At 37.2% G+C, this 15819-nt stretch overlaps 2 protein-coding genes across 2 annotated transcripts; one reads left to right on the top strand and one right to left on the bottom strand.

Annotated features, from left to right (window-relative positions):
* The first annotated feature begins 35 nt into the window (after positions 1-35).
* Positions 36-6284, top strand: vti1b (vesicle transport through interaction with t-SNAREs 1B). The gene is made up of 6 exons (XM_079636108.1): positions 36-353; positions 567-625; positions 2442-2633; positions 4168-4341; positions 4472-4533; positions 4640-6284. Exons 1-6 carry the CDS (start codon positions 257-259, stop codon positions 4731-4733), a joined length of 678 nt encoding a protein of 225 aa, XP_079492234.1. The 5' UTR covers positions 36-256; the 3' UTR covers positions 4734-6284.
* Positions 6285-8435: 2151 nt separating this feature from the next.
* arg2 (arginase 2) lies at positions 8436-15058 on the bottom strand. Its single transcript, XM_079636107.1, has 8 exons — positions 14593-15058; positions 14426-14498; positions 11549-11723; positions 10984-11143; positions 10721-10815; positions 9859-9963; positions 9476-9612; positions 8436-9397 (listed from the first exon to the last, which is right to left on the bottom strand). Exons 1-8 carry the CDS (start codon positions 14701-14703, stop codon positions 9210-9212), a joined length of 1044 nt encoding a protein of 347 aa, XP_079492233.1. The 5' UTR covers positions 14704-15058; the 3' UTR covers positions 8436-9209.
* Positions 15059-15819: the final 761 nt, after the last annotated feature.

Here is a 15819-nt window from a genome sequence, read left to right as displayed (position 1 = left end):
TCCCTTTTTCTTTTCAGGCTAAATCAAAACCACCTATAATCACGAGGTCCGGGGTCCGACACGGAAGCATCAGCTGCTGTCCCGAGGATCTTGTTATTGCCTTTTATATACTGTCTATGGTTTTTACCTGAGAAGGGGATTTTATTATCATTCTTGATTTCAGATCACACCAAATTGTCTGTTTTTTTATTACATCCTTATTGATTTCGAAAAGTAACGTTTATGTGCTTTAGGCTTCGTTAAAATCGCTCGCAATATGTCTTCTGAGGAGCTTGAAAAGCTGCATGAGATGTATAAATCTCTATATGAAGAAGTGAAGTTGATGCCTGAACGGGTGCAGAGGTGCCAGGGAGGTGAATACACTCTTTATATCTACAACTGAATCATGACTAGAGAGTATTCAGACAGTTGAGTGCAGGACAGACATATGGTTTGGGTATTTTGTAAGCTGGAAACAGTAAGATGTCAGTCATCCATTGATGTCCCCCAATGTCAGTTGTCTGCCTTGTGTTGTTAAGGTGGCTTTCTGGACTAAACCTGCATCTTTTTCACTCTTTGTTTTCCAGAGGAAAGGAAGAGGATTGTCAGGGACTTTGATGAGCGCGTATCAGAGGCTGAAGAAGTGGTATGTTTATGTTACAATGATAACTTTGATGTCAGTCTTCTTGATTCTCATTATAGATGAAAGTTTGCACACAATCTTAAAACTGTGATTACTTGCACTTGAAAAGTCAAATTAAAGAGTCATATTAATTTCTATAGTAAATAGTTTAGATTATTATATAAATAATAGGCTAGAAATCTCTATAAAATATTATTCTCAATAAAAACCAAATGACATTTGATTTGGCAGCTGTCATCAACTTCAAGCAATAGTTAACGATGGGAAAGTTTTATGATGTTCTTCTGATATTGAAATTTTTGGGCATTGACACAGTACTGTTGCATAAAATGCAGTCTAAAAGAGTGGAAAACCTGATGATATTTACATTACATTTGAATTTTCATGCAAACCATGATTAGGAAACAAATTTTTGTTCTTAATAAAAACCAAATTACATTTGATTTGGCAGCTGTCATTAACTTGAAGCAATAGTTAACGGTGGGAAAGTTTTATGATGTTGTGATATTGAAATTTTTGGGCATTGACACAGTACTGTTGCATAAAATGTACTATAAAAGAGTGGGAACCCTGATGAAATTTACTTAACATTTGAATTTTCATGCAAACCATGCAAAGTTTTTTAGAAACTTAGATTAGGAAACAAATTAATGTTCTCTATAAAAACAAATTACATTTATTTGGCAGCTGTCATTAACTTCAAGCAATAATTAACGATGGGAAAGTTTTATGATATTTTGATATTGAATTTTTTTGCCATTGACACAGTACTGTTGCATAAAATACACTCTAAAAGAGTAGGAACCCTGGTGAAATTTACTTTACATTTTCATGCAAGGTTTATTAGAAATTTAGATTCGGAAGCTCATTTTTATGGTGTCAGCAGATAGGGTGGAGGTTGGCAGCTCATTCCACTAGAGAGGAGCAGAGAGGGTGAGCGGTTTGGTGATTCATTCTCATAATTGTCATGAAAGCTTTGATTTGCGTTGCTCAGTTTGTTTGAAATAGTTTGAGACACCAGGTGGCAGTAGTGCTTCAGACAACCAATGACAACCAATAGGACATACAAACCAGTGCCAAGTGTTCTGAATCACATTATGTGTTGACAAGTTACTATTGTTCTATTGTATTGTTGTTACTATTGTGTATAACATATTACAATTATGTATTGCTGTAGTAATAACAATACACGGTACACTAGCTATAATTCTTTATTACATGGCTTGGCTGAATTCTAATGTAGAATGCGGTCTGTTATTTCTTGATAACAGACCGCTGCTAATTATAACAGACCGTTGCCATGAAAAACAGAGCGTTGCCATGGATGCAGGATTCTAACCGAACGGACTATTTTCTTTAGTGGAAGCAATACAATCGTTTTTAAATCAATAAACTCCTTTTTAAATCAATATTTTGTGTCAAATTAAAGTAAAGACATGTGTAATGTTACAAAGGATTTCTATTTCAAATAAATGTTGTTCTTTCTGTTCATCAAAGAATCCTGATTTTATTTTGTTAACTATTTTCAGCATTGATAGGAATAATAAATGTTTTTTGAGCACCAAATTATCATATTAGAATGATTTCTAAAGGATCATGTGATACTGAGCTCAACTTTGCCATTACATAAATAGAAGTTATTTTAAATTGTATAAATTATTTCACAATCAGTGTTTTTACTGTATTTTTGATCAAATGAATGCAGCCTTGCTGAGCATGAGTCGTAGTCTCAAATAAAATAAAAACTTTTGAATGATACTGTATGTAACCACACAGTAACACGAGCACTGACTGACTGAATGTGTGATGTCTCTCCTAGCTTCAGGGCATGGAACAGGAGCTGTTTGGCGCTCCGTCATCCTTCCGAACCCCCATGTCAACAAAGATTCGACTGTACCGGCGAGATTTGGCCAAACTGCAGAGAGACATACGCCTCTCAGCAACACCAGGGTTTTCGAGTCACCTTGGAGACAGCAGACAAGGGATATATGCTGCACAGAATGACCAGAGTGTAAGTCTTGCCAGTCCTTCATTAGAAAGGAGTAGTTTGCATAATAATGAAGATTCTGTCATGAATTACACACATTCACACACACATGAATGGGTTTGGATTAGAAAGTTATTGTTAGCTATTGTTGTTTAAACTCAAGCTACTCTTCCTTGATTACACTCAAGTCTTGCTCAATGGTACAATGATGGTAGAGAATTTCTACATCTCTCCAGTCGGATCTAGTTTTCAACAGGCTAGAACTGGTCACATTTCCCAGGAAATTCATAGTACATATTTTGAACACTAGAGATCTCTATCTTCCCTGTGTGTTTTTGAATGTCTCACCTTGCCAGCATTCCACAAGTGTTATGTAAACTTATGTATGAGACATAGTGTATAGTGTGTTCTTCAACAAAAAAAGGTGCCGGTACTCGTTTTTCTCGGTTTGTTTTATTTCATTGATTGAGTGATTGAGGTGAGTCTTAAATATGCATTCAAAATAATTCATTCTGTTTATCATGTTATTAAAAAAAATGTGTCATTCCATACAAGCACTAGTTAACAGTGTGGGATGCAGGTTGACTCCCTACCACTGTACAAACATAGATGCCTGTTGCGCTGGAGTGGAATGATTTTTTTTTTCCTGTTGCGCACACAGGAGGTTGCCTTGAGCAAGGTCATGCAGTATGTCCCAAGAGTCCTGTTCCTGAACTCTCTAAAACTGAGGAAGTGAAGGTCATCATTAGAAAGACCTGAAAGGAATAGCATATGCTAGGGATTTATGAGGCACTTGTTTGATTCAGTGAAGGAACAGTTACTGCTCGCTTTTTCATCAGTCTTCAGCTTCATACATATTTTCCCCATTCATTTGTTCTGGCTTCAGTCGTTCTAAGCCTGGAACCAAACCAACCAGCACTGAGATCAATTACAACATTACATAATATAAGGTAATAGTCTTTGACAGAAATATAAAGACTCATCCCATTATGAATCAAGTAATTAAACCAATAACACTTACACTGCCGTTCAAAAGTTTGGGATCTGTAGGATTTTTTTTATGTTTTTAAAATAATTTTCTTATGCTCACCAAAGCTGCATTTATTTCATAAAAATAAATTATTAAAAAAACGGTAATATTGTGAAATATTAAAATTTAGAATAACGGTTTTCTATTTTAATACATTTTAAAATTTCATTTATTTCTGTGATGCAAAGCTGAATTTGTAGTCTTCCGTGTCACATGATCCTTAAAGACATTTAAAATGTTATAAAAGATGGAAAGATTTGGGAAAACAGTTTTCAACTGATAATAATAATTAATGTTTTTTGAGCATCAAATTTGCATTTTAGAATGATTTCTGAAGAATCATGTGACTATACAGTGTCTTAAAAATGAACTAAAAGGTGTGCTCTATTGTAGTATTATCTGTATTTGATGTCAGTTGACCAGATCAGTAATTATGGCTAAAGACGGACACTGGTATTATAAGTGAGAATGCAGCAGGTCTCAGTTAAAGAGTTACTAATTGTTGAATTGTTATGTTTGTTTTTGCAGACTCATCTTCAGTCCCAGCGTGCTTTGCTCATCCAGGGGACAGAGTCTCTAAATAATGCGTCAAAAAGTATTGAGCGAAGTCAACAGATTGCAGCAGAGACTGACATGATTGGCACAGACATCATTGAGGAGCTTGGAGAACAGAGAGATCAACTGGACCGCACAAGAGACAGAGTGAGCAAGAGATATCTAGACCATTCCCTATTATTGTTACTGTTGAACAAAGCAGATGATGAACTAAACAAGTGAAATGCCTAGAATGAATTCACTTCTCTTTCTCTTCTCTCAATTACTCCCTCATCAGTTGGTTCACACAGGAGAGAACCTGAGCCGCAGCAGGAAAATCCTGCGCGCAATGTCCAGGCGGTGAGGCTTGCACTCTTACGAAACACATTTTACATCACTAGAATTATTTCCAAATCTCTTTCTGAGAATATACTCAATCATGCCTCTTCCTTTCCTGTCATTTCAGACTGGTGACGAACAAACTGCTACTTTCAGTCATTATCATCATGGAGATGGCCATCTTGGGGGCGGTGGTCTACTTGAAGTTCTTTCGCAAGTAGGCAGAGGCACACAAGACTGTAAAAGACTTCACCTCTCCCCTTTCCTCTTCCTGGTATTCACTGGTGTCTGTCCCGGTGACAATGTACTGGAAGCTTTCGTGACTGTGAGTGTCACATGGACATGTATAGGCGGTTATTTTAAGCGCTGAATTGTATTAGCGTAAGTAAGTAGTGCTCTCAGGGTGAAAAGAAGATGGGGACCATGGTGCATTCAGACTGCTGGAGGATCAGGACGTGTGTAAAGAGGAGAGATGGCCTTACTCCCTCCTTAGCTGTCTTAATCCAGGGGATCTAGAAGATGTATGGACAGATGGATGGTGTAAATGAAGCAACCAGTGAAAAGAGTGGAAAAAGAATATATATATATAGTATGTAATCTATCTGCATTCTTATATACATCAATCACTTTAAAGGGATAGTACATTTAAAAAATATATAATTTTGTCATCATTTAATCAATGCCAAGTCATTCCAAACCTTATTTTTGTGTCCCTAAAGAAAATCACTGGGGTCCAATTGATTTTCTTTGTATGGACAAAAACGGTTGGAACGTTCTTCAAAATATCTTTTGTATTTTATTGAAGAAAGAAAGTCTTACAGGTTTGAAGAAACGTATGACAGAATTTTTCTTTTTGAGAGAACTATCCCTCTAACTATTACTGAACTTTTAACTACGTGATCTGAATTACATTGTGTACAAGTGTTAACGTGGCATTAAAGGTAACAGCTCATGTTTTTCCTCCAATCAATCAAAACAAAGCTGAGTGTACTCCAGGCCAAGAGAATGACAGCTATAAACATGCACGTCACTTGCTTCATAAGCCGTGGTTGGAGGAGAAGGGGGTGTGTTTAGCCTTTCAGATACGGGGGTAGACATTACGGTAAACATGACTGAAAATAAGGTGACACGAACACCTGTTGAAGTGGAAATACCAGTGTCCATGGCTATCAGGTCACCTTGACATACTAACATTTTGCCAGCTGACTGTTGGACAAAACAGCAGAAGTATCAGTGGAGACCAGTCATTTGTAATAATTTTTGTGAGTGATTTGAGGTGTGAGCAGGTCATTCACATTTTACATGTTGTTTATGATCTGCATCTATAATCCCCATCACATTCAGCAATCATAAGCAGATGTTGTCATGTGTTGAAGGGATTATAAATGGGGCATTGCCGGTGAATCAACTATGATTATAGCTTCAAATCAATCACAAACCCAAACAAAATGTCTATTTGTAATTGCATTAGGCGGATTACTTTATTAGGGGCGTTCATGCAAATAAACGTCATTGTTACCGATACTCGGGGTGAGGGATTTGAACAGTTATATTGAACAAATTAGTAAACCTAACCTAACTTGAAAAGCCTTCCAATTAAGTGAGTATTAAATCAAGATTAATGCCTTATTGATATGCTCATGTTGTGTCATAAAATGACTAAATTGATTAATTAAAAAAAAAAAAATGCAAAAATGTTGCATTTGTAAATGTATGTTCTAAATACTTTTATGATTTTTTGTTTTAATGTAAATAAAAATAGATGAATTATGTTTGATTGCACAGCCTAACTGATTAAAAACGTTTTGTTTTGTTTTACTATGTGGCATTATTCAGCACCCATCTAAGAAAAACAAAGCATAACTGTTTATTCTAAACGTTAGGTGTTTATTTAATTTAAACATGGTTCCTTTAACCTGTTTGTTTATCTTATTTTAAGAAAGGCTGCAGTTTCTTTAGTACTTTCTTGCTAAGGTTCGGGGGTTCTGAGCTTATTGGGCCTATTATGATATAGTAAGTGTCTTTATAAGCCATCAAATAAAACCTAATACTTTTGCATTCTTGATTACAGGCAGAGTATTAAATATTATGTTATGCTTTAGAATAGAATAGGGGTATGATCAAAATTCTGTTTCATGGTATCAATGATTAATTCTATTTCACAGTAACAGTATATTTCACAACATACCGTAGTTATTTACATATGTAGTTATTCTGGAAAATCGACGAAAAGGGGGTTTATATGATAAATCATCTCAAATACTTTAGAAATGAAAAGTACTTCACCTTGTTTGATTTTTCTTTTTCTTTTATTTGGTAAACTATATTGGCCACTATATATATTAAACGAAACACTCAACCTTTAGATGTACTACCCCCAACTGATTGCTATTAAATACAACTCGTTTAAATAAAGTGTTGGTGAATTATTTTACAATCTCATGTTATTGTTTTACTTCATCAATCAGTTTATAATATCTAAATATTTTATATTTAACTATTCTATTCAGAATAATTACTTCATTTTGATTGTGTAGGATATTACTAAAACTAAATTGGTTAAATGTGTTCCCTGGTACAGTTTTGCCATGTCTGCTTATTAAAGGGATAGTTCACTTTAAAATGAAAATTCTGTTATCATATACTCACCCTCAAGTTGTTTCAAACCTGTATGAATTTCTTTCTTCTGCTGAACACAAAGGAAGATATTTTGAAAAATGTCAGTAACAATTACCAGGTCCCATTGACTTCCATAGTATTTTTTTTTCCTACTGTGGAAGTCAATGGGACCTGGTAACTGTTTGGTTACTGACATTTTTCAAAATATCTTCCTTTGTGTTCAGCAGAAAAGAAATTATAAAAGAAAGAAATTCATACAGGGTTGAAACAACTTGAGGGTGAGTAAATGATGACAGAATTTTCATTTTAAAGTGAACTATCCCTTTAAACTGCGTCTTTTAAAGGGCTTGTTTGCTCATTTTGTGATAGCTGGCATTGGCAACTCTTCACCTGGAGCTTTAACTTTAATCAAGAGAGAGAAGAGTTCAGAAGAAAGTATGCAAACTGACTAGCAATGTTGACTAAGCAGTTTAAATTATACACACCTTGTAACCGCGTCATTATTTTACTGTAACCTGGTGAAGACTGACACACCACCGCTCACGGAGCACGCGCGGGTCTTTTGCATCATTAATATGCGATCTGTTAATTTGAGCGTCAAGTTGAGAGACGTAAGGAAGATTTTATCAGATGGGTCCGATCAGTGGCCGATTGTTTGGAGTTGAAAAAATACAATACAGGCTGCTGCATTCTCAATATTTAGTAACTTCCCCTCAGATACAGGATTACATTCGCTTAACAAACAGGTAACGTTATTGTTCGTTACCACGACAACCGCTTGGGCGTCCACGCTGGATGCAAATTGTGTGTAAAAAGTAACTGTACACATAAGAGACGAAAACATGACGATAACTATACATTATTCAAGGCTATTTCAATTCGTTAGGATATTGATATATTAACTGTTGTTGTCAAGTAACGCATAATGCTTTCGCTTTCCCCGTTGTGAGCATGTGCGCTCCTCTAAACTGTCCGGGTGCTGCACTGCTGTTGACTACTGCCGCATTTGTTCCGACAATAATTACGTTATTGACCTGCTCGTTCGTCTTTCTCCATGTTTCATTGACGAATGTCAGTTTCTCACGTATGCTACACGTGTTTACCACGGCCACTTATTTACATGTCGCGGTATACACGTAATAAAAAATAATAATAATCTGTTACGGCTGACATTGTATACCGTGGTAACGATGTATACCGTCATACCGCCCAGTCCTACAAGAAGATTCTCTCATTTAATGTAGTTATTGATAGCAGGTCATCAGGAGTTTCAAACCACCAAGTCAAGGACAAGTCACAGTCTGTCTCCAGTACATTAGTTTATTGCAACAAAACATGTTTTACCAAAACAGAGAAATGCAACAAATCAACCCTCTATTCCTTAAGATACTGGTACTTGTGGTTATTACAGATCTGAAAAGTTGTATGAAATGCATACATGATTTTTCAAAGGTTTAATTAAATATGTATGAAATTTACTAAAATAACTTATCAACTATAAAAAGAAAAAAGATCACTCAGTCTCAACCCAACCAAACACGTAGGATTAGATTAGCCATTAAAAACAGTCCTACTATACAAAAGAAACAAACAAACAAACAAACAAACATAGAAATACAACAAAACCAGTTCTGGTCCAAAAGTGCAAACAGGTTTCAAATGAAAGTAAATTCAATAAGTCCACCACAGTAAAGAGTCACCTTAGCCTTCAAAAATGTCACTTTTTCCTGCAGTAAGTCCCAGAGCGTGATCATGGGTTACCTACTGATCCCATGACAGCTGACAAACATTAAAAACATTTAATTTTCAGACAGATTAGTCCTAAAATACAGAGAATCCAGATCTCAGCTTTTTCCTCTTTTAGCCAAGCTGAAATTAGTGGCAGGTACATAATAAATCTCACCCATGCGCTTAGCACTTTGCCAGTGAGGCAACCATTTTTTCTGACCAAGACTACAGTAACCTTCAAATTAAATCTCAAGTCTGGTGCTCAGTCTCAGCAAATCCTTCAGTGTTTTTCTTCTAGACTTTGGAATGCGAAGTGGTTCATTTGTCAAAGTCCTTGATTAGCTGGTGCTTTATATCCGCAGCTCAGTGTCCTCTTTTGGTTCTGGAATCTTCGGGAAGGCGACATGTGCACCTTCACGTGTCTGACCGAGAGCAGATGCGATGACGTCAACGGCTAGGCTGGACGTGGCCTCCACAGCCTCAGGCGTGGCTCCTAGTGTTGGGTTCACTTCAACCACGTCCATCACTGAGAGTAAACCTGTGTAGTCCGGAAAAGGTAGTATTAGCATCAGTTTTAGGATTTACTTGATTTCAATTGTGAATTGTAGATCTGTACCTGTGTTGTGGATCTCCTCTGTTACATAGATGCCCTCCCTATAGGTCAGTCCTCCATTAACAGGAGTTCCAGTGGCGGGAGCCAGGGATGGGTCAAATGCATCAATGTCAAAACTCAGGTGGATCGGCCTTTGTTTCCTGATATTAAAACAAGTAACAGTGAAAAATGACATAAGATACAGTGCCACATAGTATACAAGTCAGGTTAAATAAAGCGGCTTGTGATCTTGTATGACATTGGTTCACCCAGAAAACTACTCCACCCCCATTTAAAGAGTTTTACAGTACACATGAGGACTACATGGAGCATCAATTCTGCTGCTGGTTGTTTACAGACATACCACCACTAGTTAAATAAGTGTGTTTTTCGCAATATCACTATACCTTGCCAAGAGGTGATCCAAAGTGACCTCCATTACTCTCTGAATGCCCATTCTGTCAATGTCCCGCATGGAGAAGTACTGAATTCCAAGGGTCTTCAGGATTATACTGAGATGAATAAAATCAAATTATTAACAAGTAGTATTAATGCAGTTTTGAATTGTGCATGTCTGCTTTGTCTCCCCCTCATTTAAAAGATTGAAGTATATATATATAATTTTTTTTTTAATAAATAGTTTTATTAAGGATGCATTTAATTAAAAGTAACAGTAAAGACTTTACATTTTTACAATCTTTTTTTCCCCATTTTAAATAACTGTTGAACTTTCTATTTAAAGAATTCTGATTTTTTTTTATCATGGTTTCCACAAAAATATTAAACAGCACAACGGTTTAACATTGATCATCATATTAGAATGATTTATGAAGGATCATGTGACACTGAAGACTAGAGTAATGTCTGCTAAAATCAGCTTTGCCATCACAGGAATACATTTAAATGTTTAATTATTTAAATCAGAAACAGTATAATAATATTTAACAATATTTCAGTTTTTACTGTATTTTTGATCAAATAAATGCAGCATTGTTGAGCATAAGATACTCATTTCAAAAACAAAAAACAAAATCTTTCTAACCCCAAATGTTTGTACAGTAGTGTATATACCAAATTGTAAATTAATTTATACAGTAGTAACAGAAAGATCTATGATAAAAGCCAACATTAGACATTGGCGGTTACAGGTAATGTCAGTTATATAAATAGCCTATGGAATGACAATTAGTGATTTAGTAGCATAGGCTTTAGAACAGGCTACAGGTGGCAAATCCTGGATGTCATTTTGTGAAAAAACAGTGTGCTTACTGCTCGCCTGGATCCACATCTCTGAGGCCGATGTAGACCAGATCTCTGGCAGACAGGAAGGGTTTTATCCAGGAAAATCCAGGAACCTCTGGCATCTGCAATTTACAAAGCAGAATATAAAGGCTTTAAGTTTAAGTAAAGCTTATCAGATATTTTCTGGAGACAAATTACTTCAGCTGCAAGTGTAACCTTCTTTGAGATACAGGAAGTCATGTCAGAAATGCATAACAATAACATATCTTTTGTGCATGAATGCTAATCACCTTGTTCTGCAGGTCCTTAAGCAAGAATGCTACAGACTGGCCGTGGAGGTTTCCAGAAGGCGAAGTCAGAGGCGTGTTGATATCCGCATGAGCGTCCACCCAAATCAGACACAGGTCAGGGCACTGCTGAGCGTGGCCTTCCACTGAACCAATCGCTAGGCTGTGGGAAAGAAAGCATCACAAAGGTTATCACAAACGCAGCCTTTCATTGCTGATTTTGGCCTTTATAGAACAAGTTCAACACAGTCTGAGATTACATCGAATTTTTGTATTTATCAGACAAGTTTTGATCGGAAAAGTTGGGATTCAGCTTGCTGGAAATGCAAACAGCTTCCCGTGACAAAAGGAAAAACCTTGACCTTTAGCTTTAGCTTAGCCAGACTGCCACAACATTACTTCATGCTTGTGCCAAAAAGACAACTGGAAAGACTTGTGGAATAGGCAACTAAATATAAACTCTGACATTTTCCATTGGCAATGACCCATGACTACATACCAACATAATGACATGAATCAGATTTTTTACCTGATAAATTAGAAAAATACACAGTAAAATTGTGTGTACCTGTGGTCTCCCCCCAGCATGATGCAGGTATGTCCCGCCCCCACTGCGCCGCTCACAGCTCCCGATAGCAGCTGATTGGCACGTCCAACTGTGCGTGGGAACGGCACGCGCATAAAGTGTTCATCTTTTTCCAGATGCTTGAAGGTCAGGTCTCCAAAATCATGCACAGGGTAGTCTACAACAAGAAAGGCCATAAATAAACTGATGTCACTTGACAATTATTAACACGGGCATTAAAACTTCCACTCTTTCTGCCAACTCTGACGAAACGCTCGCTTCTTTCCCACACTATTTGATTGGCAGGTCGAAGTTGGCAGGTGACAGTTCTGTCACTCAATCCCAGCAAGAATCTGCCCAAGTCTTGAAGTGGGCATATAGGTTGAAAGCATTGGAGGACAGTAGTGAAAGTCTAAACAGCTGATGGGGGCCCAGCATGACAGAACCAGACCAGCCTCAGTGACAGTGTTGAATTACTCATCAGATTTTAAAGCGACCTATGATGGACACGTGTACCATCCAGTGGTCTCTAAACAGGAATAGACGTGAACACGGTGGACCCAGTTAAGGTTTAAATAAGTATACTTAAAATACCAGATGTTTTTTTCTGATTGAAAATAAGAAAACTACAAGGGAATTAGGGAGTTGGTTGTCATAAGCAAAGACAGATATTAAGGTTTAGTACGTAACTGCATTTGAAACACCATATTTTGTGTTTCTGTAAGCAGTGAGCATGTAGTATCAATCAGTTAACTTGCCTCTCATATGTAATGAGTTAAACATCTTGCCGTATACATATGACATACACAACCAACAGTTACTAACTGGAGCAAGCATCTATATTTGTTGCATTGGATAAGCGCTGATATAGTTTAGTCAAGAATGCTTGCCATATAGGGTGTTTGGTTATTTCCACAGCTCCAAACACGTGATGCCAAGCGTCTGTAAAAGTGATGCAACAAATCAACACTGCATCAATAGATTATACATTTATTTTAAATAAATATGATTAAATAAAATTATGCTTAACGGTTCTAAAAATACATGTATTCTCTTTAATCATAACAACAACAACAAATAGGAACGAAGAGTATTTAAATACGAAGAGTATTTAACTTTAAGGATATTAAGGTATTGGCTTTTTATGATGTTGAAAAATCCGTCTGTTATTAGAGCTGGTGAGCCAGTACAGACAAAAATATGTACAGCACATTATATACAAATGTTCAGCAAGGGGACAACCTCCACAGCTAAGGTGAAACGGGGTCATCGAATCTGTCTCAGAAGTATGCCGTTTGTTCATAACCCCCGACAGAAAAAAACGTTCAGGCTTAAGATAGCAGGAACTATCGCATCACATGGAGAACATGTAGTTACGTAAAGCTTGGCACAATGTTTACTGTGAAGGCGAGACTCAAGAAGTGACTTGTACATTCCGATGAGCAACTTTGGAATTTCAGGATGACTCAGAAGAAGCAATTGACTGTAAAGAGGAATTGCAGATTTTCCTTCATTTAGTAGTAACGTTACCTTATATTCACGTCAAACGTAATACTTTGGTAGCAGGTCGATACTATAGTTAAAAAAAGAAGTAAAGATACCACTCTTTCGGCTCTTACATGCTTTTTGCTTAGGTATGGAAAAATAGGGAAATTTTACTGCCATGGGATCGTAGACAGTGAACGTTTTTTCCTTTCCACCTCATTCTTTCCAGACATAGAGAAAAACTTAATGCGACATTCATTGTTTATTTAGCGTATAAGGAATAATTCATTATGGAAACTTGTAATTAAAAACCACGAATGTTCCCCTGTAATCTGAAGCCAACAGTCCCAGAGCTTTTTGTGCAGAGTCCTGACGGGAACCGCTTTCATATTTTACTGCCATTGGTTAATCCACGACAGATGACCTCATCAGGTTCATTTCTGACTATCCCGGGAAAGACACGAAACAATATCTGCCTGCATCACATTCCGTAAAGACTGATAAGGCAATTAAACTATCTTATATATAAAAACCGCTTGCTGCGTCTGGCCTGCATCTCTCTAGAAGCACGTAACGTTGCTCTTTTTGTTGTGTGAATGCAAAAACGTTTTCTGAGTGAAAAAGTTGCTTCTGCTGAATGAATACATGTAAATCTAGATCCTTACTGAGCCATCCCTAGGCTTTTGTTTATGACATAATACCCTATTGTTATGTGGTGTGACAGCGGGTTGTCTCATGGCATGCGTGAAAGCGCGGTGGTGAACTGAGTGACGCACGTAACGTTATTTACAGTAAATCTACCCCCCCCCCCCCCCCCCCCCCTTCCCTCTTTCTCTGCGGCCAGACAACATCCAAAACTCCTTTAATGACCAAAACGCTTTAATTTAAAGGTTTCAAGCATTAAAAAACACATACAATTGAACTATTATAGCTACAAACAGATGCATCGTTGTAAATTAATTCACGCTGTTTTTTTTTGGGGGGGGGGGGGGGGGGGGGTCGACCGTTGGATGATGTAACAGCGAATCCAGTGCCCTCTTTCTGATTCTCGGCAGAGCTCGTGAAGAATTTATTTAAAGAGATAGTTCACCCACAAACTTCAACTTGTGTTACTTCAAACAAAGCTAAAATGTCTTTAATTATTTGAAGAGGCAGTCGCAAAATGACAATCATAATACATTCACTTTTATTGAACGGAAAAATAATAATGATGTAATAAAAGGAATGGTTACTAAAGATGTCAGTCCCTAACAGCCTTTGGAGATTCAGAGGGTAACCTAACGTTACATAAATTATGAGAGAATTTTATAGAAATATATTCCAATCTTAAACATCTAAATAGAGAGACAGATAACGTTAGATGAAACAAATACTAATGATGTAACTGTTACTTACCAAGATTTGAAAGTCTCTCCACCAAACCCGCATCCCGGATGGCTTTGGGTCCATGCTCCACCCCTCTCCTTTTCTGGAAAATGCAGTCACATTAATGTTATACAACGGTGAGTTTATGAGAGTTCTCATTGAATAAATATTTTAATTATATATTAACGCTAACTTACCTGTCCTTTGGAAAAAGGAGCTCCCAAAATGGCAACAGAATGCGATCGGTTCTGCTGGCAGGAACTCAAAGTGGATCTCAATAATCTGGACAGTGGTCCTCTTGATGCCATGCTGACTCAACCGGAGAGTTATGAAATTAAATAGAAAAACGCAACGGAAGGTTTGTCTCAAACAAATAGTCTGTCGACCGGTGTGGCTTTTTAATCCTCTCTCTCGGAACTGGCTGTTGAATAACTGCCACGACGTTTTTCTTTAAGTCTTACACTTAATTTATATTTATGAGTTAGTGAATAAATAAAGTTGTGGGTGAAATCTCAAGACCGTCCCCCAAAAAAAATCCAACAGTCGTCCAGCATCCAGTTGTTTGTTATACATCCGCTCGTTGCGGCGCGAACCACGTTTTTCTATTCATAGAGCGGCCAACCTACGTCACACCCGACGACACACCTTCACCCCAGCCAATCAGAAGCTCCGCCAGTGTGGGTTTGTTTTGATGGGCGCGGCTTGGACAACTGAGTGGCGTGAGAGATGGGGTTAGTTTTTTATGGTGTTGGAAATTTCCATCTCTGCACTATCACCTGCATATGTTTTTTTTTGCTCGCCTACTGTCTCGTCAACAAATTCCTATCTTGCTTATTGAAAAACAGATCCAGTGTCCATAACATGACTGAAGATTTATGTTCAATAGAAACGTCTGGAATACCAGTGTGAGGGGGATGCCAAGTTGTTGACAACATAAATTGTCCTTTGGCCTATTTTCAGTGTGATATCAACCAAGAGCAAATGTACCGATGTTGACTGAAATACATAACCAAATAGATGGTTGATTTATTGTTTGGTTTGTTTGTTTAGTTGGTTAGCTTATGTCACTGATACTGTAATAGGGAGTATAGAGATCAGTCCATATTCTCTGCACTTTGGCTCCATCTGGTGTTCTTTTTTTTAAGATACTGTATATTTTTTGTAGACATGTCTCTACACTGCTATTCAAATCTTATGGCAGAGTTTTGTGGCATTTAATGTCATGTTGAATTCGTCTTTGTTTATGTCAGAAAGCCAGAATATATTGTTTGTGAGATATTATTGCTTCTTTGAAATAGTTGACTATTTCTGCATAAAAGAAAGTCCGCTGGACGTTTGGTGGCGCTGTAGCATTGATGTGATGCTGTGCGCTGCATGTCAAAGCAGTTCCGGGATAATATTGTTCTCATTGGGCGGAATGTTAT

The sequence above is a fragment of the Phoxinus phoxinus genome (genome assembly GCF_949152265.1).
Source record: "Phoxinus phoxinus genome assembly, chromosome: 14".
Classification (NCBI taxonomy): domain Eukaryota; kingdom Metazoa; phylum Chordata; class Actinopteri; order Cypriniformes; family Leuciscidae; genus Phoxinus; species Phoxinus phoxinus.
This window is presented reverse-complemented; position numbering and strand designations above follow the sequence as displayed.

Coding starts and splice junctions, on each gene's coding strand:
- vti1b (XM_079636108.1), top strand. CDS start 257: ATGTCTTCTGAGGAGCTTGAAAAGCTGCATGAGATGTATAAATCTCTA. Junction 2,634..4,167: donor CTGCACAGAATGACCAGAGT/GTAAGTCTTGCC, acceptor TTGTTTTTGCAG/ACTCATCTTCAGTCCCAGCG. Junction 4,534..4,639: donor CTGCGCGCAATGTCCAGGCG/GTGAGGCTTGCA, acceptor CTGTCATTTCAG/ACTGGTGACGAACAAACTGC.
- arg2 (XM_079636107.1), bottom strand. CDS start 14,703: ATGGCATCAAGAGGACCACTGTCCAGATTATTGAGATCCACTTTGAGT. Junction 11,724..14,425: donor GGAGAGACTTTCAAATCTTG/GTAAGTAACAGT, acceptor TTCTTGTTGTAG/ACTACCCTGTGCATGATTTT. Junction 10,816..10,983: donor TTAAGGACCTGCAGAACAAG/GTGATTAGCATT, acceptor TGTAAATTGCAG/ATGCCAGAGGTTCCTGGATT.